Source organism: Marmota flaviventris, chromosome 3 (assembly GCF_047511675.1).
Source record: "Marmota flaviventris isolate mMarFla1 chromosome 3, mMarFla1.hap1, whole genome shotgun sequence".
In the NCBI taxonomy this organism is placed as follows: Eukaryota; Metazoa; Chordata; class Mammalia; order Rodentia; family Sciuridae; genus Marmota; species Marmota flaviventris.
Genome location: NC_092500.1, coordinates 163,302,814 through 163,323,487, shown reverse-complemented (window position 1 = coordinate 163,323,487; position 20,674 = coordinate 163,302,814). Strand labels below are relative to the sequence as shown.

Below are 20,674 nucleotides of genomic sequence, written 5' to 3'. Positions count from 1 at the left end.
AGCTTTCCAGAAAATCCAGTTTGGGGAGCCCTGCAATCACGTCGTCTCACCAGGAACTGTAAAGCACACCTCAGCCTTACATCCTACAGCTATTTTTACCAAAGAATAGTAAGACTTGTCACTGTACCTTTTCTAAATTTGGGCTTCACTTTTGAGGGCTCCTCCTGTGATTTGCCTCCATCTTGAATGGGGAGTACCATGTAGCACATCAGGTCAAGGACTTTCTCACACGTCATCTGAGGAACATAAAACCAAAAAGAATGAACCCAATGAGCTTTCTGAACTGAAACAAATAAACAGAACGACTAATATTTCTAGCAAATAACCAGGCACCGAGATTCTGCCTTAACACCATGGTCTCCCAGGGAGCCCACCACTGGCTCACAGCAAGATTTAATCTACACACTAGAGGGGACGAGAATCCATTCTTTGCTATTAGAAAACAAGAGGACAAAACTTAAAAATTAACCAAGTATTAACAAAATCACCAAGTGTTCGACAGCACAGCAGGATCTAGTAGAAGGGTGGCCCTGCCTCATAGCCATGCACTCGCAGGCTAGAAAAATAACAGAAACACTCTGGCCAGACCAGCAGGAAAAGCTCTGGGCAGAGAGGTCATCCTGATCTCAGCTTTACGGGGGGAGGGGGGATTCTCTAAGAGAAAAAGAGGCTGTGAAAGCAGGAGACGGAGATGTGAGGAAGAGCCGCATCTTGGTTTGGGTGGTTTACTTGAGAGGAGAGGATAGGGACCATACAGATGCAGACTCTAAGGTGAGAGAAGCAGGGAATGCCTGGGAGCAGGCTGGATCCCCAGGGGAGTGGCACTGCTGCTCACCAGCTTTCTGTCTATTCCAATTCTAATGCCAGTGGTCAGATTCCCTTTAGTGAGCACCTTCTGTGCAGGGAGCAACCCTTTATTATCTCCATGTTGCCCATGAGGAGAGGAGCTTTAACCCATGCTTCCCAGCCTTCCTCATGGCTTGGCAAACCCAGAAAACAATGTTTGCGTGGCTGCTCCAAGTTGGCAGCCACTGACCCTAGGCAGTTCTAGCTGCCCTAGGCCACTGCCGACTGCCCTGAGGGCTGAGGAATCAATCCCTGTCTTAGCACATCTGGGACCCTTCAGTCGCCATGGGATCGTGAAACTCTAGCTTAGAGATAGGTAGCTTGGTGGTTAAGAGGTAGTCAGTCCAAGGGAGGCAACTGGCCCAGCATCCCAGAGCCAGTACATGGAGTGCCTTTCCCAAATGTCTACTGTGCAAATGTCTGGGCATAACAATATTTTATTTTAACCTAGATAAACATTCATACTTTTCTCTCCAACTCCAATTGTGCCACCTCTGGATGCAAGGATCCCATACACCCCACCACAAAGCCTGGTCCAACACTGAGCTCGTAGAAAGCTAACACTTCAGTTAAGTGGAATGAGGAAAGCAGTTATCTTAGACACAATGACCATGATTTTATAAGTTTGGAAAAAAGACTATCCTCAGTTGAAAAGCAGAGATTTGGGTGGGGACAATGAAAATAGTTTAATATCATACTGGAAGAATTAGAAAGACTGGCTTGATCAAGAGTGAACTATGACTTCAGAGTTCCACATCTAAGGGTCGCTACTGTGGTTTAAATGTCTATGGTGCGCACTCCCCCTTCCATCCCCCGCCCCCCCCCCCAACTCATATATTAAAACAAGCATCCAATGTCAGAGTACCAGGAGGGTAGGGCCTATGGGAGGTGAGTAGGTCATGAGGGTCTTACAAAAGGGACCCCAGAGAGCTCCCCTGTCCCTCCTATAAACCAGAAAGCAGGTTCTTACTAGACACTGACTCTGCTCACACCTTGACCTGGGACTTCACCTGTGTAGAACTGTGAGAAGTACATTTCTGTTTTTATGAGCTACTCAGGCTATGGCTATATTTTTACAGCTGCCTAAGTAGACTAAAACAGCCAGAGAATTAAGAAAACTCACACCTGGATGGATGGAGTCTGAGCTGAAAAGAGGCATCCAGAGATTCAGGAGATCTGGTAAGTTAGCCACTGCAATAGAGGCCTGAGGGTGGTCAGCTCAGAAGTGGAACCTGAAGCCCTGGCCTAATAACATCTATAAACTTATGTTATATACCTTAGTACAATGAAGAGCAGTACGCCATGTCTTGGTAATTCTATGTGGCATATATTTTTATATATGTATGCATGTATACGTGCGTGTGTGTATTCATATACATATACCTGAGGATAAATTGTGCTCTTTCAAGTTCTCAAAAGGAATTAACTGAAACTTAGAATTAAGTACCTGATAATTGCATGAGTAATAATGGAAAAGCATCTTCAATTTTAAATGTACAAGTTTACATATTACCAAATTATTTCTGCAAAAATCATCACAGCAATTATAAATCATTTCAGAGTTCAAGTTAAAAAATTAGGGACTTTAATCACAAAGTAACAAATTTAACATAGACATGAAAAGAAATAAGAATCTGTGTGTTAAATAGTGGCCTTGAATTTATACAGTACGCTACATACATAAAAACAATCTTATTTTAATTGAATTAAAAAGTTTATTGTGTATTCTTGCTGTGCAAATCACTGTGGTAGCTGTTATAAGAAATTCAAAGGTAAAAACTGTGGTCCCCACCCTGCAGCAGGACTCAGCCTCTGGGAGCAAACAGATCCATTCACAAACCTGCTCCTGCAATACCCTATGGTGTCCTCAACACCCCAAAATAGAACCTGAGGTCTGGATGAGCTAAATATCAATCCTCCATTTCCCATTAGTGAAGGCCTCTTCTTTCTAAGCCCAACAGAACTGATTACACTTTAAAGACATGTGACGCTGAAAAATAAATAAATAAGAAAAATAAAGAGACACCAGGCAAAAAAATTTTAAATTGCCTTCCAACAAAATTGAACCATGAATAAGAAATTTGAACTGTACTGAACTAATTTCAGGGAAGTTATGGTAAAGAGAAAATTAAGTAAAATGAAATCACTGTGGTTTCTGCCAACAGATTAAGCATTAAATCCAGGCAGAAAGATCAAATGCAGAAAAACATGCTCTGTATTAAAAAGCCATTCTAGGGAAGAGAAAGCACAGGGTGGTCTGGAATACCTCGGGCTCCACGCAAGGTGCCCAGCACTTACTCTGTACTCCCCCAGGGCAAAGTGACAGGTCGCCAGCTGGATGAGTGCCCTCTGATGCTCCAAAGTCCCCTGTCCTGTGATCTGTGGCTGAGAGAGTGATCCCTGGAGAGCTGCTAAATGATGGAGGCTGGCTATCGCCTTTTTATATTGACCCTAAGAGAGAGAGAGCAGCAGGAGGAATAAACAATGCCATTAATACCCAACAAATACCCAAAGCTCCCAGAGTAAATACAGCTACCAGGAAACAACTACAAATAAGTGACCTCTGTAGCATCAGCTAAGTAGAACAAAAGGAGACAGCAACAGAACCTAATTGACTTACTTAAAGCTAGATGAAGTTCATTATGGAAGTATTTTATAATACAGTCATCCCCGGGAATCCTCAGGGGATTGGTTCCATCTGTAGATGCTTAAGGCCCTTGCATAAAACCATGTAGTACTGGCATATAGCCTACATACTTCTTCCTTCACACTTTAAATCATCTCTTGATTGCTCACAATACCTAATACAATGTAGGTATTACACATATAGTTGATATTGTTCAGGGACTAATGACAAGAAAAACAGTCTGTGGGTTCAGTACGGACATGATCTGTTTTCCAAACATTTTTATCCACAGTGGGTCGAATCAGTGGATGCAGAATACTCAGATATGGAAGCTGACTATACAAAGACTTTCCTTCCTGGTCTTAAGTCTTAAAACTAGAGAGAGTAACACAAGCTCTTGACAGAAATATTTTACTACTAATGCCATTTGTCCTTTACGAAGGTTGGCTGCAGCAACCTCTCCATTTCTACATCTCATTAGCAAATTGTCTATGTTCACTATTCTAGGCCTAAGAAGCTGGTGAAGGGCAGGCTGGATTCCACCAGAGCAGAGGGAAGAAGGGCTGAGAAGTACTCATCTTCTATTGAAACTAAAAATTGTACTTCCACTGTGCCTGGACACCCCAAGGGCAACATGGGAAGGGATGGCCTGGTCATTCTGGAGGTACTTGGAGGTGAAAGTGGATCGTAATCCCTTAGCCACTGAAAACTGAGCCTTGTGAATGAGCAACAACGCAGCCCATGGGGGAACACAATGCGCCTTGTAGGTTAAAGTCTGATTGAGACAATCATCATCGTGTGCAGATACGGGAACCCGCATACCGCTCTACCTGGTAGATGATCATATCCGTGAGGAAGATTCTTAGCCATAGCCACGTATCCGTCTTCCATGCCAAACAAATTCTTGTAAATTCTAAGTGAGAATTCAAAAGCAAATTCACCAAAAACATGTAACATAGAAGGGAAATGAAACTAACAAACCCAGCAAGTAGGAACAACAGATAAATTACCAAGAGCTGCACAGAAACTTCGGACTAATTTCTAAAACCACATTCCAGAGCTTCAGTTGGAAAGTAAAGTTAGAACATAACTCTTATCAGTGATACACAAGCAGCATTTTTTATGAGACACCAACATGTGCAAACACACTTTATGTGCCAAGAGCTGTGCTCTTCTTGTATCACCTCATTTATCTTCCAAATTACTTTACTCTCCACTGAAAAGGTCCACTTCATTTTCACCCAGTTAAAACAATAAACATATAATGATACCAAGAAGTTTTTAAAAAATAAGTTTATAATTATGGGAAAAATCTCCTTCAAATAGTCACATATGTATTCCTACTTTAGATGCAACAAAGAGAAACTGCTTGATGCTTCACTGACCTAGGAAACATGACACGACACACCTGCCCACAGGCTCTGTCTTTGCATGTGACAGGAGGCTGGGAGGAGTGTCCACTGCTACAAGGAAAGCATCAGGCCTTGATTCCAAAGTACAGTAATGATGCTTGGTCAGCAAAGAGCTAGTGAACTCTACGTAATGTTCAAAGACTTAAATGTTATGCAAATAAAAACCCCTCTAATCTTATGTCCATACTTTTTAAAAAATGCTTTTTATACAGCTTTTGGATGAGTGTTCCAGGCAACAGAGTTGGTGTAGATAAAAACTGAAATAGCTTTTGTATTCTTAGACACATACAGCTGAAGAAGACTCAAAACAACAAGAAAGAACAACTCAAAGAAACCCAGCCAGAAACACAAACAAAAATAGGAATCCAGCAACACAAATACTGAAGAAAAAGAAAGACTGAAACTCCCTCAAGCCCACCCCAATCTTATTATAACAGACCCTTTGAGTGGAAGCTCAGAAGTCAACAGTTGTTTAAATGTTAACTAAAAAGATATGCTGCTCAAAAAAGAATTCTATAAAATATGTGAGCTTCTGTAATTAGTTTAATTAGCCATAATACACTTAACATTTCAAGTAACATGATTTTCTAGCATGATTTTATATAAAAAAATTAAACACCACCAATATCACAAGCACATTCTCACCTTTGTCAAGGAACTCTAGGGAATAGAGAAGCTCCCAGCTCTCCCGGGCCAATTTAAAGCTTTCTAACACTTCAATGGAGTTTGGAAGTTCTGCTTTGTTAACTACAATGTGACGATTTCTTCCTTTTGTCGAACATTCTTCATCATCTGAACTCTGCTTTGAAAATGTGAACATAATAAATTCAAAGTTATGAGTAGACACATGCCACAACATTATATTTATTGTTGCTAATTCTGCCTCCATGGATTTTATATCAAAGAATAGGTTGTGGCTCAGAGGTAGAGTACTTGTCTAGCATGTGTGAGGCACTGGATTTGATCCTCAGCACCACATAAAAATAAAATAAAGGTATTATGTCCACTTATAACTAAAACATAAATATTAAAAAAAAGAATATTCGGGCTGGGGATGTGGCTCAAGCGGTAACGCGCTCGCCTGGCATGCGCGGGGCACTGGGTTCAATCCTCAGCACCACTTAAAAAAAAAAAAGATGTTGTGTTCACCGAAAAACTGAAAAATAAATATTAAAAAATTCTCTCTCTCTCATTTAAAAAAAGAATATTCTATGAGTATAATAAAATCTTTTAAATTTAACAATACAGCTTTATTTTAAAAATGTCATCTTTATATTCTTACATTCAGCTTTTTTTTAAAAAAATATTTATTTATTTATTTATTTATGTTTAGTTTTCGGCGGACACAACATCTTTGTTTGTATGTGGTGCTGAGGATTGAACCTGGGCCGCACGCATGCCAGACAAGCGCGCTACCGCTTGAGCCACATCCCCAGCCCATATTCAGCTTTGACTTAAAATTAAATTTTTTTGATGATAAAGTCTTATTTTCCAATAATTTCAAAACACCAGTTTTATAAAAGCCAAAAAATTGGATTCTTCAATTTAGAGACATGGCTTAAATAGTACTTGCTTCATGATTCACTTTTCCCCCTAAATATGTGACATTATTTAATTTGCTTCCTAAATAACAGTCATGTAGTATGAAAAAATTCAAAATCCAAGCCCCCAAAGACATTCTGTCCGAGAAACGCGCCACTCATAACTCCTCTCCAGGGCCACCCTGGTTACCTCCACTCTCCCGTAGAAGGTGTTCGGTCAGAAATTTGTATATGCTTATCCAGTAACATCCTTGTGATTTACAAGTCGGAGTTCTACTTCTTTTGCTCTTCATCTCAAGGCTTATAAAGCCAAAGAAGAGAATGGGCTGCAGAGAATGCAATGGTCACCAGTACCCTGGGAACAGCCAGTTGTGCTCTCCCTCAGGACTGACATGTGTCCTTCCACAAGTCAAACCTCTCTCTCAGGTATACTGTTTCTTCAGGGTCCTGTTTATTCCCAAGCAGTGACAATCTAATATCAACATCATGAATGCTGTGTATTTTTTAACTGTTGCAACTTATAAAAAACATTTCTGACTCCAAATGAGACCAGGAATTTGTGGAGGACTCCAGATGTTGGGGGAATTATATGGAATTCCAAATAGTTTGTAAAATCTTGAGAAATTACTTTAGAGATGATAAGCACCCTCTGAAGCTCTAAGGGGATGTGCTGAAGCAGCAGTTCTCCTAACTGCAGGGGACATACTCAAGCGTGTACCAGGTGGGGAGCACTGCCCAAATCTATGTGAATTTACTCTTTCACCACACATCCACTGATGCCCACCAGGGCGCTAGTGGACCAGACAAAGTCCCTGGCCCCATGGAACTTGTGCTGTAGTGAAGGGACACAGCTAGGAAATCAAAAAATAAATAAATAAGAATAGATAGTAGTTAATAAAAAAGAAACCACTGGGCAGTTCCTTAAGATGAGTGCTCAGGGGAGGCTTTAGAGGGAGAAACATTTGGGCTGGGGCTTAGTGACAAGGCTCCAGCCTGGAACTGAGAGAAAATCACAGAGCACAGCCTGGACAAGGGATGAGGCTGGGAGGCAGGTCAGGTGTGAGGGCACCCAGTACGTACTGTAGGTGCAGCTGCAGAAGGAAGAGCCCGCTCAGGAGGGCTTTGCAAGCTCTGGCTTTAGTCTCAGTGCCACAGGAAGCTGTCAGAGGTTGTAAAGCAGGAGTGTGATATCTGATTCATGTTTCAAAAGATTCCTGGTTGCAGGGTAGAGAAGAGGCTGTGGGGAGCAAGGGTGCAAGATGGGAGACAGAATGACCACTGATTGTCTAGCACAGAAATTTTGTTGGTTTGAACCAGAACAGCGAATGGCAAGAAAGGAGAGAAAATGATGGTTTGGGGCTGTTAAATACTGAATTATATGGAGACAAGTCGTTACTTTTACTTAACACCAGTAATAAAACCTGTTCCTACATGAGAGAAAGGGATGTGTGAAGTCTTCATGAAGCACTAGATAAGGCATCAAGGAGCACTGACGAGATCTCCCCACCCAGGAATGTCAGGCAAGAAAGAAAGAGCAGACACAGGGCATCTGAGAGAACCTGGTAAGAAGAGTTGTCAACTTGGGGCTCATGGTCAGACCTCAAATAATCTGCAGAACTGTTTGTATATTTCTGAGAGGAAATATAACAAAGGTTATTAACCTGTGAGAATTCAGAAGAGTTTTATGTCTTCCTGGCTCCAATCCACCCTCTTATTACAGAGCCTTTAGAGACTTTGAATTAATGGAACCTTAATGCACATTTCTCATCATACCCAGGATCCTCAAAAGCGCTACTCAAGGACTAAGAAATGTGAGTCAAGAAATTGAAAATATGGGAAGAGGAATGAAAAAAATAGGTGAGGCTCCTGGTTCCCTTTGGGCATTTTGACGACAGCAGGGATTAATAAACTGCCATCTGTGAGACCAATCCTGTTTTGTAAATAAAGTTTTATTGGAACATAACCATGGTGGTTGTTCATGCATTGTCTATCGATGTTTTTGCACTATAACAACAGAGCTGAAAATATTTATTACCTGACCACTGAGAGAAGTGTGCTGACTCCTGAACTAGGGCCTCTCCACTTTCCTGTACACACTGGCCTTCACTAGTGACTTTATCGTTAAGAAAAGGAAACCGCTGTCCTGCATAGGCTTGCCGCCTAGCTAGGTTAGAAGATGGAAAATTCACATTCTCTGGCCTCTTGTGTCTTTGTGCACATGGTCCTCTCTCAACAAAATCTACCTCCCAATTCCAGGTGACAAAATCCTACACCCTTACAGGCAGATTTCAATGCTGCTCCTCCATGAAAGCCTTCCTAGATTGCATGTGAGTTGTTCAGAGTACTCCTACACCTTGGCCCTTGCCCTTCTGAGGCCAGTACCCACTATAGCACCCTGCTCCAAGTGCAATGTCATCTTGGCTTTGTTTCACAAATTAAAATCATGCCATCCAGTCAAAATATGGACAAATAACTTATAACAGGGTTTCTCAACCTTGTCACTATTAATCTTTTGGATTGTCCTCTGAGCTAGAGGATGTTTGGCACCATCCTTGGCCTCTACTTACTAGATGATAACTAATTAACAACCTTTCCCCAACCAGAGCATAGCTGTGACAATTAAAAATGTCTCTAGATATTGCCAAATGTTTCTTGGAAATAAGATTGTCTCCAGTGAGACCCCCCATTTATACTATGATTATACTGTATAATTAAAAGAACAAATAAGCTTTATCAATTGAGTTCTGAAACCATATTTTACAAAATTCATGTCTAGCAAACCATAAACACATACTGTTAATTGTATCTAAAAGGATTTACCATGGGTTTTTCTCTTCCCTCAGCCAGTTTCCTCTTTTTATGTATGTGTTTATTGCGATCAATTTCTACATCACCATACACATTTGATACATCTTCAAGAAGAACCAGGGGAACTTGGCTTGGAGCATTGGGACCTATGGGTGGCGGAAAACACCAAATGTAAAAAACATCCAAGAAAAACGATACTTAATATTAGCTGAAGTGTGGCAATCATCACACAAAACAAAGCCCATTAGAATTTATCAGACATTATTACCCTATGTACATGCATGACTATATGATGGTGGGATTCTACATCATATAGTCATGCATGTACATATGTCATACTCCATTTATGTATGCCGTATCATGGGCATTCTACTGTCATGTAAAACTAATTAGAACATATTTTAAAAAGTATCATTTCTTAAAATGAATAAACAAACAAAAAACAAAATAAAACTTGTTCACTGTGATCCTGAATAGGTGAACAAACAAGTATATATAGGTAGGAAAAAACTAAATGGTTGATAAATGTTCTCTCTCACTGATGAAAGCAAGTGGTCACTCCTCTTTGTATTTGTTTTGTTTCTTAACTTTTTTTTTTTTTTTACAATAAGCATGAGTCATAAAATTACTATAAAAAGATAACAAAACTACACATATGGTTATAAACTCCAAACAAAATAAGAACATGAAAAACTATAAGGCAATACACAAAAGTAAAATTATTGTGGGTGACTTTACCTTCTTATTTCTATTTTTCAAACTTTCTAGAACTAATTCACATTATTTAACATCTCACTTAAATCTTTGCCTATGGTAATGTCTTTGTAAATTTTTGTAAACTTTGTTTTGTAAATTTAATCCACACCATTCAGTCAAAATATGGACAAATAACTTACACCAGGGTTTCTCAACCTTGTCACTATTAACCTTTTGGGCTGTCCTGTGACCTGGAGGATGTTTGGTACCATCCCTGGCCTCTACCTATTGGATGCTAATAGGTAAATGGATGCAACTCCTCCCTACCCAGCTGTGGCAATAAATAATGTCTCTAGACATTGCCAAATGTCCTCTGGAGGGTAACATTACTCCCAGGGAGATCCACTCTGCTTGAATTCTTTGCTACATCTGCTCTTTTTTCAAAATAGTGACATGTGATTTGTTATTTAGTTTTACAAGTACCACTATAATCCTTGACATAGGAATTTTAAATAAAACATTACATTAAAAACTACCAACTTAAGCCAAACTAAGTCAAAATAAATCACCAGCCACAAAGAGCACAAGTACTACTCTACAGTTTCTGGATCCAAAAACAAAGGTGAAAGTAAACAGCTGTGTCCTCCTCACCATCCCTACTAAACAAGTATTTTAGAAAACTCTAAAAAAAAAGATGGTAAACCAACCTTGGAAGAGAGATGGCTGTATGCTGTTGACATACTGGAATGCATTCTTAAAGAAGACTAACATAGTAGAATAAACCACTTGGTTTTTATATTTTGCATGTGCTTCATTATCAAAGTTGTTCATGTATCTGCAGAGATCCTTCATTCTATGCAATATGTCACTATAGCTTCTGAAAGACAGAGGATGATAAAATGTATCAGTTATCTGAACTCCTCAGCAAAAGGTCTAAAGAAAGGCTCTGATAGAATCTACATTTACCAAATGCAACTGTTTAAGTTATTTTTTTTAATATACATATTTAAGGCATCTCCTATAGGTATGTATCAATACATCTGTATAATCTGTCCTGATCAAAGCAGGATAATTTAGTTTCCAACTCCTTTATAACCAAGTGGGTTCGGAGCCTTTGTATTTCTCTATTCTAGTTATTCATAAAATATATAAGAAGTTGTTGTGGGGTTAGGGATAACACTGCTCAGCAATAAGATACTTGCCCGGCACCCCACCCCGCGAAAAAAAAGGAAAGAAAGAAAGAAAACCTTGTTGTAAACTACTGTGCTTCCACTATTCAGTAGAATACTTTTTAATTCTATCTAACTGTGTTTGGGAAGCTGTAATCTAACCTCTTACTATCCTTTTCTTCTACCCTTCCTACCTTCTAGTAATCACTGTTATACATTCTAATTGATTTTTCTCAACACCCAAATGTGAGAAAATATGTGAAATTTGTCTTTTTGTATCTGACTTATTTCACTTAGTCCTCCAATTCTATCCCTTGCCACAAGTGATATCATTCTTCTTTAAAGCTGAATAATCTTCTATGACATATAAATAACACAATTTCTTTATACAAATTCATCTGCTGGGCACCTAGGTAAATTCTACATTTTAGCTATTGTGAATAGTGAAGCAATGAACTTGGACATTGCAGTTGTCTCTGACATGCTCATTTCATTTTCTTAGGATAAAATATCCAGAAATGGAAGAGATGGATCAATGCAGCATTCCTACCTTCAGTCTTCCGGGAGAATCTCCACACTGTTCTCCATAGTGGCTACACTAATTTACATTCCCACCAACAGTGTATAAGACTCCTTTTTCTCCACATCTTAATGAGAATTTGTTATTTTTTATCTTTTTCATAAGAGCCATTCTAACTGGGGTGATAGCTCATTATGGTTTTGATTTGCATTTTCCTGCTGGCTAATGAAGTTCAGCATTTTTTCACAAATTTGATGTCCATCTGAATTTCTTCTTTTAAGAAGTGTCTTATTCATATTAAAATTATTTTTTGTAGTCTGAAAATGTCTGCTTTTGAATTAGGGCAACAATCAGACCAAGGTTTCATGACAGACACATGTCAAGTAACTTTTCTTTTCTCTGAACTATCATGGAAAGCTTCAAACTCAATATCTCTTTATGAGTCTATATTTCAACTAGGAGTCATTTAATAAAGTGAAAAACCACACTCTTTGCATAAATATTAAATATTACAAAATCTTCCCCCAAATAAGTGTACCTATGCATTATATTAGTTTTTAAAAAGTATTTTTGAGGGCTGGGGCTGTAGCTCAATGGTAGAGTGCTTGCCTAGCATGCATGAAGCTCTAGGTTTGAGCCATGGTATGTGAGGCACTGGGTTCAATCCTCAGCACCACATTAAATAAATAAAGGAATTAAAAAAGAAAAGTAATTTTTTTTAACAAGGATCCCAAGATTACACAATCAAAAAATTTGATAGGCAATTTCAGAAATAAATTATTACCGTCTTCCTTTATCCATCTGCCATTCACATCTCATTCCAACGACATTCAAAATTTTAAACAGCCTCTCCCAAGGGTCCACAATCTGGGATGACTTTTCAGTGAGCCCTTCTATTACATACTTCTGAGAGCTACGTTTGCTAGGTGACATTAAATCAGACGTATCTTGGGCACCTGAGATGTGAGGAAAAAAAGTAGCCTACAATTAACATTACTACTTACTATTTATGTAATAAACAGTAACTTCATAAAGAAAGGTCTAACTCCTCATTCAAAAGAACAGAGTGCAGAACCCCAACACATCACAGTCACCTTCGGTCAGTGATGGACTGCTCACCCAACAGCAGTCCCGCAGGATTAAATGGAGCTGAAAAACTCCTATTACCTAGTGAACATGAGCTGAAGAAGACATAAGAAAAAAGGAAATTGCAAGAACCCCCAATAAAATTCACAATGAAAGGTTTAGCAGCTTTTGTAGACCTCAACAAGTTCCCTAACAGGCTTGAAAACATGGGTACCAATACCCAAAGGGTTTCATTAATGGAGAGAAAAGATCATGGTGTGATTTCTACTTAAAAGGAAATCTAATGGGGGGAAAAAATAAGCAAAGTACCATGGACATATTTCTGAAAAGAGTGACAACTCCTTGAGAGCTTCCAGCAGGTCCCTCAGAAAGGACTCCAAAATAACACTGGCATCGCTACTGTAGGAGCTGGGAGCTCCATGTATGCTACTGCCCTAGAAGACCTTCCTGTGGCTCAAGATGTGGACGTACAAAATAGTGATATGGATGATCCTGACTCTGCGTAGCCATGGCTAGTATGTGTGTGTGGCATAGTAAAAAAAACTGGGGAGGAGGTACCAGGTATTGGAATTCAGGGGCACTCAACCACTGAGCAACACCCCCAGGCCTACTTTTTATTTTATTTAGAGACAGGGTCTCACCATGTTGCTTAGTGCCTCACCGTTGCTGAGGGTGCCTTTTCCTCCTGCCTTATTCTCCTGAGTTGCTAGGATTACAGGTGTGCACCAGCCCGTGTAGCAAAAATTTTTTTTTAATTAACAGAAAAAAGCTTATAAAGATGAAAAACAGGGGTCTGGGATGTGGCTCAATAGTAGAGACCTTCTAGGTTTAATCCCCAGTACTACACACACACACAAAATTTTTTTTTGGTAAACTAACGTTAATTTATTACTTCAGTAATACATTTTTTATAAATTTATAAATTTTTATAAGTTTAGTGTAACCTAAGTGTACAGTGTTATAAAGTCTACAGTAGTGTACAGTCCTGTCCCTGGATCTTCTCTACATTTAGATCTATTTAGACAAATATTTCCCATTGTGCTACACTGGCCTGCAGTATTCAGTGTGGTAACACACCGCACAGGGTTAGCACCCAGAAGCAACAGGCTCAACTCTACAGCCTAGGTGTGTCGCAGGCCGTGCCCCCTAGGTTCATGCACATACACTCTCTGATGTCTGCATCATGAAATCTCCTAACAACACATTTCTCAGAAGGCATTCCCATCACTAAGCAATGCATGACTGTGTATGTGAATCTCAACTGGCCTCTGGTCTAAGAAGGAAGTGAATTTTGAGCTGTGGTACCTATAAGAGTTAAGTGCATTAATGTTACAGGTCAGCAACTAGAATGTTTTGATCAAGGGATAGAAATGGTTCTTGAAACATGTCATTTCTTAATGTAATATTTTGTTTTCTTGATAACATCCTTTAGAAAAACTGTCAAACTATATGCATTCATAGGTCAGGAGTCGAATTGATAAGGGATTTCTGAAGTTGCAATGTTACTAAATCCTGTCTAAATAAAATTGCAGGATAGTCCCACTTACCTTGATGCTGATTTTCTATTTGAGTAGACCTAGTGACATAGTTGATATAAAATTCAGCTGCTTTGTTCAAGTATTTATATAATAAATTGGCAGGCAACCGAACATCATGATTGTTAATTATTAGAGGAAGGACATCACAAACTGTGGAAGGGGAAAAATAAGAAAAAACTGATCAGGTTGTTAGTTACCTTAGGGTTCTGGCAATAACAAAATCCACATTAGAGCTCATTTAATGTAGCATCTAAAACATATGGGAAAACCCCTATGGCACACTTACTTAAAAATCGCCATGCAAAGGGATACTAGTGAAAGGAGGCAGTGAAAAAATGCCCAAGCAGATCCAAAGTTGTGGGAAAAGGTTCAGCACTCACACTGGGTGGTGGTGGACTCAGATAGCTATGATCTTGCTTCTCACTTATATGTAAGGCTGCACATATTCTTTCAGAAGTTCAAATATTACAAACTAAAAGTCTAAAAGTTGTTTAAAATGCTTTCTGGATTGAAAAAAAAAAAACTTAAGACTTGAATTTAATAATACAAAGAGTTCCTCTGCATTCCATAAATGACCTATCCCACCATACTCTACTCACCCCAAGGAAGTAATACAAAATACAATATTTCTTACCGAATAATTTTCTAAAGCAGTTAACAGGAGATTCTTGTTCTTCAATAGTTTCAGCTTCTAAAAGTACCTCCCCAAGGCCAAACTGTTTCAAAATAAAATTAACCATTTAAATGTGTGCAGTTTAAGATGTCAGAATTACATGAACAAATAGTATGGGGGTTGGGGATATAGCGCAGTCAGTAGAGTGCTTTCCTCACATGCACAAGGCCCTGGGTTCAATCCCCAGCACCACAAAAAAAAAAAAAAAAAAAAAAAAAAAGTATGTATTTTATTACACAGTTTATATAGTTAAACTTCTCTGATACATTTGCAACACAACCCAGAAGGCCAAGTTAAACTGATTACTTCACCACTCTGGTCTCAGTTATTCCCCACTAAACTAGCAAAATTAAAATGTTAATAGATTGTTTAAAGAAACTTTAGGGAAGCACTGGAACTGGAGTTAGAATAATACAGATAGATTTTCTGTTTTTGCACTGGGAATTGAACACAAGAGTGCTCTACCACTGAATTACATCCCCGCTCTTTTTTATTTTTTATTTTCAAGATGGTCTCATTAAGTTACTAAGGGTCTTGCTAAGTTGCCAATGTTGGCCTCAAACTTGGGATCCATCTGCCTCCATGCCTGGCTAGATGAACAGATTGTCTAAGAATTGTAGAAACTAACTTTATTTTCTATATCCAGATACATGAGAAGGACAAAAATCATCATTCTCAAGAGTTTGGTGGAGAAGCCAGTCATTCAGAATGGGCAAGATTAGACAGAAATGTCTGAGTTTTAAGGCCATCTTTCCATCACCGCTGCCCAAGTATAATAGAGTCCTTTATCAAAATCCACCAAGATCTTTGCATTATCTTTCTTGCAACCATACTGGAATGCTCTATGGTAGAAGTGGAATAATGCAAAATATTAAACTACACAGAAGGTTAAAAGTTAGAGTCATGATCAGGGAGTAGAATGATTTGAATAGTATCCCCCAAACTCATATCCACCCGCAGCCTCAGAATATGACCTTATATAGTCAGACATCACCTACTGATGGGATATGGCCTGAGAGGTGCATCATTAGGCAAATTCATCACTGTGTGAACATCACGGATTGTATTTATACAACCTAAGACGGCTATATAGTCACTAGGTAGTATAATCTTATGGACCACTATTATATATTCAGTCCATTACTGATCAAAATATCATTATGAGGTGCATGGTTATATGTTTTACCTTTAAAGAAAATAGTGTCTTTGTAATTATAATGAAATAAGATGTGGTCATACTGATCATATAGGCAAGAACTCCAGTGACTGGTGTTCTTACGAGAAAGACACAGAAGAGCAGGGAAAGCCCACATGACAATGGAGGCAGAAAGGAGAGTGATGCAACTGCTAGCTGAGGCATGAGAAAGATCTCTGACACCATCAGAAGTAAGGACTCTTCCCTGGAATCTTTAGGGCAAACATGGCCCATTAACATCTTGCTTTTGGACTTCCAGGTTCCAGAATTGTGGGAGAATTTCTGAGTTTTAAGACACCCCATTTCTACTTTATAATGGCAGCCCTAGAATCAAATACAAGGAAGTATGCAAAAGGTTAACCAGGGGCAGAAACCAGAAAGACGGCATTGGAAGGACAAACCAATAGAGTTTGAATGACCAGAATGAAGGGTTTGAATCCTGATTACTCACGGGCTGTGGGAAGTTACTGAAACATTTAAGATTTGGTTTCTTCAGGAAATCCTAGCACTTAACCAATGCCTCCAATAGCACTCAATAATTATCACAGATGTGGCAAGAATAGGGCAGAAACACATGAAAAACATCTCTGTTAAGACCAGGAATTATGGCTCTCACTTAAATTCAAACACTGTAAATATTATAAGTAAATACTACTGTCAGAATGTGGTGTCTATTTCCTTACACTGATAAGACAACTCCTAAAAATGTGTAACTAACGTTTGCCAACAGTGATGGCCTTTTAGCTTTACTTACAAAGAAACTCTTGATTTAAGTCTACCTTATCCAGAGCTCCTGGGATTCTCTGCGTTAGTATAATACACAGTGTAGCTCCTAAATATACTGACTTATCTGTCAATAATCAGTTCTATTTTCTCTTAAGAAAAAGGAAAGAATTAATCTTACCCCATGTTGCACTACTGTTTCAGGGAAGCGCCTCAAAAGAAGGAGCAACATTTCTGATCGTTCCAATGTGTTGAAGCATTGTTCCGTAACCTTTAGTAACATTTCACACTGGACCCGACCAGGAAGGGTTTCAAATAAACCTGGGTACAACAAATTTACCTTTAAAATGTCTTCCAGAGAGAAAATACTGAAGCAAAATATGTTAAGTAAGGCAATTTCTTGTACTGAACAATAGCCAAGTAAGGCAATTTCTTGTACTGAACAAATAGTCAGGTTTCACTTACAACCTGGTAGGCTTTGGAACTCCACAGTATTTAGAACAAGAGGTTTACTGAAATATGATAAAACATTTGGAGGCTTTACTCAATCCAGAGCACAAGAATGGTATGTGTGGACAGTCACAACAGTGCTTGTTGCAGGTTGAGACAAAGAATATGCACTTGTTTCAGTTAAAATGACCTCAACACCTACTTTATATTTTATCTTGAATTTGAAATCTTTGATTGGCTATAGTAATACGGAATTTTTTTTTTTTTTAATTTCAAGTTATGAAAAGTTCCTCTCTTGTTTTGCATAGGTCTACAAATACTTTCTGGTTACTATAAAATGTGTTAAAAATATAAATTTCCTTGTCTCACTTATAGCTCCACATACTAAACTTAAAGAGATCTAAAAATATTCAAGGGACTGAGTGACATTACAGACTTTAGTTGCCAAAAGTAAAACATATGTGTTTTATACCAATACTACAGATGTGACTTTCTAGTGAAATGCCTACATATGATTTGGTATTCCATAAATGATAACTTATTAAAATATTACTCCATTCTTACTTCTTAAAAATTGGGTTTGTTTATCCTGTGAATCATTCCTTAATGCTGATGTAATAATGCTGATTTCTCTCCATACCACCGGCTGGTCTGGGAAACTCACAAACCTGTTTTTAAAATATGTACATTAAATTAAAATGTCAGATTTTATACAGTATCCAAAAAATAAGTAAGAATATTAACTTTACATTTTTCTTTATTTGAGAAGAATACTTAGATATGGCAAAACAAACAAAAATAAAGATATGAAAAAAAAGGAAGAAGACAGAAAACAAGAGAGAAAGAGAGAGAGATTAATAATAGCCACTGTTGGCAAGGATGTGGGAAAACTGGCACTTTTATACATCTGTGGAAATAAAAACTGGGATAGTCCTTTTGGAGAGCAATTTGGTAATGGATTAAAATTTTAAATATACATGCCTTCTAACTATGAAAATATGTCTTAGAATCCTCTTCCAATGAATACGAAATTACTTACTGATATTCTGAACAAAATTTCAAATAACTTGAAACTATCTAAATGTCTAAGAAGAAAGGAGTGGTTATGAGATACTCCACAGGCACAAAAAACAATAAAGAGAATCCTGACATACTGTCATAGAAAGGGCTCCATCCATAATGCAAGAAGAAAGCGAGCTGCAGAATTTGAATAGTTTAACCTCACTTTTGTAACCTCTCCCTCCCCAAAACATTTATATGTATTATGTCTAGGTGTACAGATACACACACAAAACTTAACTCTGGTTGAGTTAGGAGAGACTTCACTTTTTATTCTCTATCACTTAAGTTTTGTTTGAACTTTTGCAATGAACATGTTTATTATATATTATTCATAATTTATTCCCAAAATAAATTAGTGGCTAGAAGTTTTTTAACACGAATAAAATGACTTCTCTGCAGAAGGCATGTCAGCAATAGGGAAAGACTCCTAAGTAAGCTCTGGGTACCAGCGATGTAGACGAACTTTAAGTAATCTTCCCCAACTCCCACTTCACACACACAAACAAACGCTCAGTAAGTGATGCTCACTCACATTTCGTACAGCAGCCTCCCGGCGGTGGCAGTCCTCTCGGCATTCCGCTCGATCGTGTACATCTCATACTGCAACACACAGCAGGCCCCCGTCACCACCCAGTGCCGGGGCAGGTTCCACATCACCTCCAGCCTCCCTGGTGGGCCTTCAAGGAGTCCCCTCCGGGACAACGGAGGGCCCGAGAGCAAAGCATCACCTGGTGACACGGGACCACACTTGTGGCAGCCCTGCCCAGGGCTGAGCAGCGTGACCCTGGGCTCACTTCCACCCGTCCAGCTCCCAGGACTCACTGGGATAACGTTTCGAAAGTAAGGGACGCTGAGCAAATGGCTGCCACTGGGATGAATGAATGGGAGAGTGGCCTTCCAGGGGCGAAACCGTGCTGTGCAGCCTCAGAGCAACACCACACCGCCCGGCGACCCAACCAGCCCGACCTCCAGAGGGCTCCGCCGCGGAGGGGTGTGGACCGAGCGGACCGCTGAGCGGGAGGTGGGGAGGAGTGCGACGGGCGGGGCGGCCGGGCGCGGAGCTCACACCTCCACGCGGGCGGCCGCGCGGACGGCCGCGCGGGCCCAGACCTCACCTGGATGTTAAAGTCGGCGGGGTAGAGGCTGCGGGCAGTGATCAGCCACGCCTTCGCGGCCCACAGGTCCTGCGGCACCAGCTCCCGAGCTCGCTGCACCAGGAACTCACTGTCACTCTGGGCCGACATGACCCAGGAGCGAGCGAGCCCTCGGCCTAACACCGCCGGACCTTCCGGCCCGGAGACTTGGCTACAGCCGCCGCCGCCGCGGGGAGCCACTGCGCATGTCCGGAGACGCAGGGAGGCGCGCGGAGTGGAGCGGGAGCGTGTTCCGGGCTTTGCGAGCAGCCGCCTGAGGTCGGCTCTCCGGGACGGCCAGGTTTACTCTCCCGTGAAACTGGAGTCTGGTCACCGACTCTGCAGGGTTACCTTCAAAATATGGAGAAGTGGATTTCATTCTTGGGGATTCCAGCTTGACCCTGGTCCAGTCAGGGAGCATGCGCGGCAGCCGGGCCCGCAACTTGGAGCTACTTGGCTTTGGGCTTCCTCCGCGTTTCTTCCGCGGTCATCGGCTGGAGTCGGGGGACCAGCAGACAAGGGATGGGAGGTGACTAGGTGTCCTCTGAGGCCTAAAATCCGGGGATTAGACTGGGAAGAAGTTTGAGAGGACACGCGGGGGGTGTTCGGAGAGGCGGGAAGGAGCGGGACTGCGCAGGAGCTTCTGAGCCCAAGCCGGTGCTGCAGCCTCCCCGGACCCCGGAGCCGTGAATTATTTTCCCGGCTTAGCCGTGCAAAAGCCTGGGGCTCGACTGGGTGGAGGGGAGGAGCGTTGGGAGCGTTTGGTCTGGTGCTTCTTTATATTTCCTAAATCCATCCACGTTTTGAGACTTTTTTCACCTTTATTCTCTGATTCACCCATGCATTTATTGAACAGCTGACATTTGGAAAGTGTTTTTCTTGGGTGCTTGTGAGAGCTACGAAGATGTGCGAGATCAAGGGAAAAGTAGTGACACGATTTAAATTATCTTCTCTAGCCAGAATTCCAACCAAGATTTACAGGTTGTTTTTACTAATTTAGAAAACAAAACAAGACCAAAAAACTCTTGACTTCACATGAGTCTGCAAATGTGAACATTTGTGTCTGTCTGCTTTACTTTTGAGTCACCATGGGATTTCAGGAACTGCAGGTCGGGTCCATAAAAGTCTTGTGGTGAGCTGAAATCACTCCCTGGCAACAGCAACTTTCTTATCACCTGCCTGATGGATCCTGAGAT

General features: G+C 40.2%; 1 protein-coding gene across 7 annotated transcripts in view; it reads right to left on the bottom strand.

Annotated features, from left to right (window-relative positions):
* The window catches only part of Ints10 (integrator complex subunit 10), a 32,269-nt gene extending 12,602 nt beyond the window's left edge, over positions 1-19,667 (bottom strand). For 4 of the 7 annotated variants that reach the window (XM_027926897.2, XM_071610553.1, XM_027926900.2 and 1 more), the window contains exons 1-13: positions 19,461-19,667; positions 18,878-18,945; positions 17,848-17,951; positions 17,015-17,154; positions 14,877-14,958; positions 14,252-14,392; positions 12,403-12,574; positions 10,637-10,806; positions 9,246-9,379; positions 5,530-5,686; positions 4,303-4,385; positions 3,145-3,297; positions 128-236 (exon numbers count right to left, since the gene is read on the bottom strand). In XM_027926897.2, the coding sequence (XP_027782698.1) occupies positions 128-236; positions 3,145-3,297; positions 4,303-4,385; positions 5,530-5,686; positions 9,246-9,379; positions 10,637-10,806; positions 12,403-12,574; positions 14,252-14,392; positions 14,877-14,958; positions 17,015-17,154; positions 17,848-17,951; positions 18,878-18,945; positions 19,461-19,589 (1,642 nt within the window). In that variant the 5' untranslated portion in view covers positions 19,590-19,667. The remainder of the gene's footprint in view (positions 1-127; positions 237-3,144; positions 3,298-4,302; positions 4,386-5,529; positions 5,687-9,245; positions 9,380-10,636; positions 10,807-12,402; positions 12,575-14,251; positions 14,393-14,876; positions 14,959-17,014; positions 17,155-17,847; positions 17,952-18,877; positions 18,946-19,460) is intronic. The other 3 variants (XM_027926904.2, XM_027926903.2, XM_027926896.3) reach the window with 1 other exon arrangement.
* Between the last annotated feature and the right edge of the window lie 1,007 nt (positions 19,668-20,674).